The following is a 7,500-nucleotide window of genomic DNA, read 5'->3' as shown; positions in this document are numbered from 1 at the left end:
GAAGATACATATTGGTCCCCATTCACCTGGGATTGGATTACAATGCCTTGACAGAAGGCCAACGAAAAGATCAAGAGTACCAAGCATGAAGGGCATCTGGCTCATCCCTCATTTGGGAAGACCTCACCCTTGACGGTTCCAGTGGCACTTTTCTCAGTGATGTCATTACTGGTAGACCAAAGCATGAATAACTGCCCCCATGTACCGTCAGGTGTTTGATTTCATTCATGACCTTTCACATCCATCGCGCTGATCTACTGCAGAGCCACTGAAGATGAAGTCCATTTGGAAGGGTGTCAGTATGTAATTTTTTTTATTTTTTTTTCACTATAAACCTCAAATTAACTTAAGTGTACATAGTACCGAGGGATTTGGTGAGCTCGTATCTAGGAAAAAAATAATATGGCTAAAATACTTGAATTCAGTAAGTAAAAGCAATATTTAAGAAATTCATTTATGATATTGTCCCAAAGGAGTAACAATTATGTTTATAACATGCTATGCGAAAGGAAATCTCTTGATGGAAGTTATGCCATTTCGAACATAAGGAATTTGTTCTAAATAAAAGGGTTTGAATAGAGTTAATCTTGAATGATTTCAAACAACTACTAAAAACTTGAGACCCAAAACAGTGTATGTCTCTTCTAAAAGTACCTGTAAGAAATACCCTATTTTAGCGTGAAATGTTTATGTCAATGAATGGTAACCCGTTATCTTCTTCTATTTTCATGATAAACTTAATATCTTGTTTAATTCTATTTACATATTCTAAAAACTTGTCAGCATGAGATGTTTCTGTAAATAGCAAAAACTTGTATTTATCGTATCTTCTATAAAAGAAAAACTTTTTCCAGAAAAGTGCGATTCGATCACAAGTAAAATTTATCGTTATAATAATAAAAAAAATAAAAGCTCCACTCTTTCACATACAAGGAATTTTTTCGTACTTTTCTACAGCGTCAACATTTCTGTCACTATAACGACCGACTTCCTCCATGAATCATATTTATTGTTATTTTGGGACCAAAACAAACATGATCCATTTGTTCGGATGGAGTTAGGCCGGATATTGTGTATACTATACGCAAAAATTATCGTTGAGCATGAAGATAAGCCCATGAGAAATTCTGGGGCTGTAGAATAAATGTAGCCACTAGTCATTCGCCATTATATGCGGTCATTTACGTGTGAGAAAGCAGCAGGTGGCCCAAGAAGCGGAAGAGGAAGGTTTATTTTCCAAATAAGAACTTGTTCGAGAATTTTGTGATAAAGTAAACTTCTTACTCTTTCCTAAATATATATCTTCAACGTTTATAAAGAAATGGAATAGTTATCGTAATTAAGATTTAGCTACTCTGACTTATTCTTTTAAAATAGCGTTAACTGTATATCAATTATAGCAATATAATATACCAAAATCGATATCCTTATAAATTTTTTTATACAGAATCACACAAAAAAATTTGGAATTCATGTTTAGAAAAAAAAAAACTTCATTTATATCAAATGTCGATTTACATTGAATATCTTAATAAATAAGATTTATCGATATTTGGGAGAAAGGGAAAATCATTTTTAAGTTATTCTATTACCTTGTTCGTTATTCTTTTCACAAGCACCATTTTATTTATTGAGAATCATTAACATATCTTCAAAATTATAGAAAAAAAGTCTTACTGATGCAAAACATTAAAGGTTATTATCTTTTGGAATAATAAACGCAAATAAAGAATTCCGAGGATGAATAATCTTTGGCTTCTGGAGATCGAATATCTAATGATATATCTCTTAAAAAAAAAAAAAAAAAAAAAAATAAAAAAAAAAAAAAAAAAAAAAAAAAAAACATCATATTTTACGAATACATTGGTTTTCTTGCCAATGGCAGCAGAGATATTGTTCATATTTATCTTGGAACTGTGAATGAGACACTTTGATGGACAAGAAACCGGCAGCATAACCTTTAAATTTTGGCTCGTCACCATCAATGATATCCTGCATCAATCCTATCGAAATTATTACCTCAATTATCATCATTGCAAGGGAATTTCATGTTAGTAACGCCATCTATTGAGTGGTTTTTTAGTTACCGTATTTTCGAAGTTTCTATTTATGATTTTATCCTTGTATTTTCAGTTTCATAATAGACTTTGAAAGATAAATTTTTATTTTCTTTAGTCACGTTATAATCACCTAGCCGTGCAGTAAGTGTATTAACTGCTTGTGTTTATATGGAATATTTTTATATCAGTTTTGTGAAATGTGTTAATCTTTAAAATTTTTGTCTTTAAAAGTGTATCTAAAATTGTTTAAGTGCATATTTAATTAAGTCTTTACGAATTGTTATTAATCATAAGTGTTGTTAAATTTCACAAGTTATGTTCTTTCGTTTTCAGCTAGGGTAATCCTCGACCCTTGGGGAAACAGTGCACGACCTTAAGCAATCCCGAACCAAGAGATGCACTTTTTATAAATGCTCGAACTATAATCACAGGTTCCCGCTGTTATATCAAAGCATACGTTATATAGGTGACTCTGAATCCGAAATCCAAATTGGTGTTATTTAACGTATGATAAAAATGTCAGAGACCCATGAACAGTGACTTGTGTTATGTTCTGTGTTGTAAGGGTTATTTTTCTCGAGCAATTGTTGAGGTATTTATTCGTAACAAGACCTTTGGTGATTTATTATTTTTGTAATGGTTGTTAAAAGGGTGTCAGACAGATAAGTTAACTAATGGTTTATTGTTCGTCATTTGTTTATTTCTTTATTTCAGTATTAAATCTTTCAATTTCATAATCCATAGTGGTGTTAATAAATTATAAATTGTAAATAAACTTTGTTTCTAAATTTCTGAATTTGTTTTACCATACCTAATCACAAATAAGCAGTGCTATTTTTTTACCAGGGAAAAATGTCTAAGGAATTCCCTGACATTAAGTGGTGTGCTCACCAGGGCTAATTTAAATATTTCCTTGTTTAATAGTGGCCTGCGTTACTTTGTGATTGGTTTGGTGATAGTCATTTATTTTCTATTACAACACATAAAAAAGTGCAATTAATTGGAGTGGCTGAAATTTATTTCGAGTGTGTGGGCATTTTAAGAATACGGCTGGAAGGTCGCAAGTGGGAGACTTCCGATAGTTAATGGAATGTAGACCGAATTCTTGAAACAGTGTCCGGTAACAGTTGTTACGTAAGAGTCCAGTTGACTCTAGAGATATACTGGTTTGACAATTTTAAAGTTATTGTTTTGTACTTCATATTTATTTTTATTAACTTTATTGTTGAATCTTGATGCTTGGTGAATGGTTACTGTTATTTAATGAAAGTGTGTGATTGTCCTTTATTCATAATAATTATTTCTAGTACAATTCAGTTCCCGCTTATTGTCATTGTGTAACAGGTATCTTAATGTTTCTTAAATTAAGTTGTTTGTAGGCAATGGTTAAAAACTGGATAATTTAAAATGGAATTTTATAAATTCTGGAAGGATGAAGGTTTGTCCATGGGACTCTCGGATGAAGCTCTTTTGAACTTTATAGAGAAGAAAATCAAAGATAGTGATGAGCGTGATAGAAGACATGCTGAAAGAGAAGAAAGGGCTTTGATGATTAAATACCAAGAAAATGAAAAGCAGAGGGAAGAAAATGAAAGGCAGAGGGCACATGAACTTGAATTGCAAAAGATCAGAGGAGCAACAGCTAACCCTAGCCATGTAACAGTTGCTGTGGATACTACTAGACCTCTTCCATTTTGTGATACTGATGATATCACCGCCTACCTAGTAAGGTTTGAAAAGGTAGCAGTTTCTCTCAACTGGGAGCGGAACTCTTGGCCAGTTCAGTTGGCATCACTTTTAAGAGGTAAGGCATTAGATATCTACACGTCGCTCTCAGATGATGTTACAAGTGACTATGCATCATTGAAGGAAGCTTTTGAAAGGATTCAAGAAGACTAGTGACTGGTACAGGACAGCGTTTAAAACTGCAAAAATGGATTCCAAGAGCACATATGAACAATATTTGAAGATGTTATTTCGAAATTTTGACTTATGGATAAATAGTCTTAGTGTAACGAAAGACTACGAAGTTTTGAGAAACATTATAGTCTGTGATCAGTTCATGTCTACTTTACCTAAGGAAATGCGTCTTTTTCTTAAGGAGCGTAAACCTAGAACTCCAGAGGATTATTCATCATTGGCAGACACATATGCTTCAGCACACAAATGTTACCCTAAAGATGAGCAGAAGTCCTTTAGGCATAATGCGAATTTATCTAGTTCCAGTGACAAGATCAGTGTGAGTGAGAAACCAGAGAAAACTAGTTCGTCACGTCCTGGTAAGATTGCATGTTACGGTTGTGGTCAGAGTGGACATATTTCGAGAAACTGTCCTAACAAGGTACCCAAAAAGAAATCTGAATCTTCTCTTGAGATAGGTCAAGTTCTGGATAACACTGGAGTATGTGGACCTATGGTATGTGGAACAGTGAATGGTGTTACAGTATCTACAATACTTAGAGATACAGGTTGTACAGGAGTAGTGGTATCAGAGGATTTGATTCCTGAGCCTGGAACAAATTGTTCATATTCTACTCTTATTGATTATTTGGGCAGGAAGGACAGATTCCCTATTTTCAAGATTTATTTGAAATGTAATCTCTTTACAGGTTGGGTTGATGCTGTTCGGGCTCCAATAAAGTACTGTACTGTCTTATTAGGCAATATTCCAGGTGTACAGGACCATAATTTGTTTCCTCTGAAAAATACGGATTCTTCCATTGACGTAAAAGCCGTAACAAGAGCACAGGTAAAAAGGAGAAATATTGTTCACCCTCTTGCTTTACCAGAACCATTTGATATATCCATTGATCATGAATCTTTTCTTAGAGAACAGCAGAATTGCAAAGCTTTGAAATATGCAAGAGAAATGAGTCAGTCTGGAGATGTCAAACGTTGCAAGAATGGTTTGCAGTACGAGTTCGTGATGAGAAATGGACTTCTCTACAGGAAAATACAGAAATGTAAAAAGCCTCAGTTACTGGGAAAGGAACAGTTGGTTGTACCAGTTAAATGCATAAAATTAGTTTTGCGCCTTGCACATGATATTCCGGTAAGTGGACATTTTTCTCATAGGAAAACCTTTAATAAGATTAATGAAATTTTCTGGTGGCAGGGTATGACGTCTGACATATATAAATATTGCAAATCTTGTGATGTATGCCAAAAATCTTCCCTTGTTGGAAAAGTAAAGAAGGCTCAGATGGTTAAATTACCAGTGATCTCTACGCCATTTTATAGAGTTGCTATTGACTTAGTGGGCCCGATTTCTCCTCCTAGTGAAGCAGGGCATAGATATATTTTGACTATGGTAGATTATGCTTCAAGCTTCCCGGAAGCAGTTGCTTTGAAGAACATAACATCTGAAGACATTGCAGAAACCTTAATATCTATTTTTTCCAGAGTGGGAGTGCCGAAGGAAATTCTTTCTGACAGAGGACCACAATTTCGATCAGAACTTATGTTGCAAGTACACAAGTTATTAGGAGTGAAACCTCTTTTCAGTACCCCCTATCATCCTGCTGCCAATGGAAGAATAGAAAGGCAACACCAGATTTTAAAGAGTATATTAAAGAAAATATGTGAGTTAAAACATAATCAGTGGCATCGTTTCCTTCCAGCAGCACTGTTCGCCATGAGGGAAATCCCAAGTGATACAACAGGTTTCTCACCATTTGAGATTTTATATGGGCGTCAAGTGAGAGGTCCCTTGACAATATTGAAGGAACTATGGACAAATTCGGATATGTCTGCAGGGGAAACTGATCTTTATTCTTTTGTTTTGGAACTACGTGAAAAGTTGTCCGATGTTTCTGATTTGGCTGTTCAAAACATGAATATATCTTCCAGTACATATAAGTCTTATTTTGATTTGAAGAGTAGTAAGCGCCGATTTAAAGCTGATGATGAAGTACTTTTGCTTATTCCAGAAAAACAAGGTAAATTGCAGTTCTCATGGAGAGGTCCATACAAGATAATTGATAAGCATGGTCCAGTTGACTACTGGGTAAACGTAGAAGGTAAGAAGAGACTGTATCATATCAATCTTATGAAGAAATATTACCGTAGAGAGAATGTTAATATATTACATGTAGCAGATGAAGATATGACTGGAATGATAAACACTGTTCATGTTAACAAAGTTGCTGTTATTAATGCTGATGAGGATGATTATCTGAAAATTGAAACTGTGGATACCAATCAGAGTACGTGCAACATAAACCCTAATCTTTCAGATGTACAGAAAAATTATCTTCGTAACTTATGTCAGAAGTACAAACATGTATTTTCAGATAAACCAGGTAAAACTTCTTTACAAGAGCATAATATTAAGATTAAGACTACTGAAACCTTTGTTCGTAAGTATTATCCAATTCCAGCTCATTTAACTAAGGATTTCGATGACGAAGTACAAAGTTTGCTTGATCTTGGAATAATAGAGCAATCATCTTCTAATTATTCATCTCCTGCATTGCTCGTCAAAAAGAAAGAAGGTAACTACAGATTGGTTGTTGATTTTAGAACTTTAAATGCAATTACAGATTTTGATTGTGAGCCCATGCCAAGCTTTGAGCAAGATCTTCATAAGTTTGCAGATTTTATGTACATTACAGAACTTGATATCTGCAAAGCATATCATCAGATTCCTCTAACACCAGAAAGTCGCAAGTATACAGCTTTTTCAACTAATCTTGGACTAATGCAATATGTAAGATTACCTTTTGGCCTTAGCACAGCTTGTGCTACGTATATTAGATTAATGAGGCAAGTATTGAAAGGTCTTTTTTTTGTAGTTTGCTATTTTGATAATATCTTTATTGTATCCAAAGACTGGAAAATTCATATGGCAGATTTGGAAACAGTCATATTGCGACTGCAAGAAGCAGGATTAACTGCTAAACCAGGAAAGTGTTTCCTCGGTTATGAAGAGATACAATATTTAGGATATGTAATCAACAAAAGGGGTATTTTTCCTCAACAGGATAAAATTGGAGCTATTTTGGATATGCCTGCTCCCACTACAAAGAAACAGTTACGAAGCTTTATTGGATCTGTAAATTTTTATGGTAGATTTATTCCAAATTTGTCAGATAAACTAATTCATCTTACGAAGTTTTTGAAGAAGGGTAGTTCAGAAAAATTTAATTTTGATGAAGATGCATTGTGCAAATTTAATGAACTGAAATCTTGTCTAACTTCTCCTCCGATTCTTCAGGTGCCTGATCTAAATAACATTTTCTGTTTGAGAACGGATGCATCGTCTACAGGTCTAGGAGCAGTTTTGCTGCAGTATATAGACGGTGAACCTTATCCAGTAGCATTCGGAAGCAAGAAACTTCTTCCCCCCGAGACTCGATATGCAGCTATCGAGCGAGAATGCTTGGCCATAGTATGGGGAATAAAGAAGTTTGAGTACTACTTAATGGGGAGAAAATTCCTC

The 7,500-nt window shown here is 34.4% G+C and overlaps 1 protein-coding gene across 4 annotated transcripts in view; it reads left to right on the top strand.

Moving 5' to 3' along the window:
* Nucleotides 1-2,045: 2,045 nt before the first annotated feature.
* LOC137628847 (uncharacterized) overlaps nucleotides 2,046-7,500 on the top strand; it is a 6,160-nt gene continuing 705 nt past the window's right edge. The window contains exons 1-3 of one of the 4 annotated variants that reach the window (XM_068360089.1): nucleotides 2,046-6,079; nucleotides 6,353-6,418; nucleotides 6,602-7,500. The exon at nucleotides 6,602-7,500 is cut by the window's right edge and continues 705 nt beyond it. In XM_068360089.1, coding sequence (XP_068216190.1) covers nucleotides 3,994-6,079; nucleotides 6,353-6,418; nucleotides 6,602-7,500 — 3,051 coding nt within the window. In that variant the 5' untranslated portion in view covers nucleotides 2,046-3,993. The other 3 variants (XM_068360090.1, XM_068360088.1, XM_068360087.1) reach the window with 3 other exon arrangements.

This window comes from Palaemon carinicauda, chromosome 36 (genome assembly GCF_036898095.1).
Source record: "Palaemon carinicauda isolate YSFRI2023 chromosome 36, ASM3689809v2, whole genome shotgun sequence".
In the NCBI taxonomy this organism is placed as follows: domain Eukaryota; kingdom Metazoa; phylum Arthropoda; class Malacostraca; order Decapoda; family Palaemonidae; genus Palaemon; species Palaemon carinicauda.
Note: the sequence above shows the minus strand (reverse complement) of the source record. Positions and strands in the feature narration are given on the sequence as shown.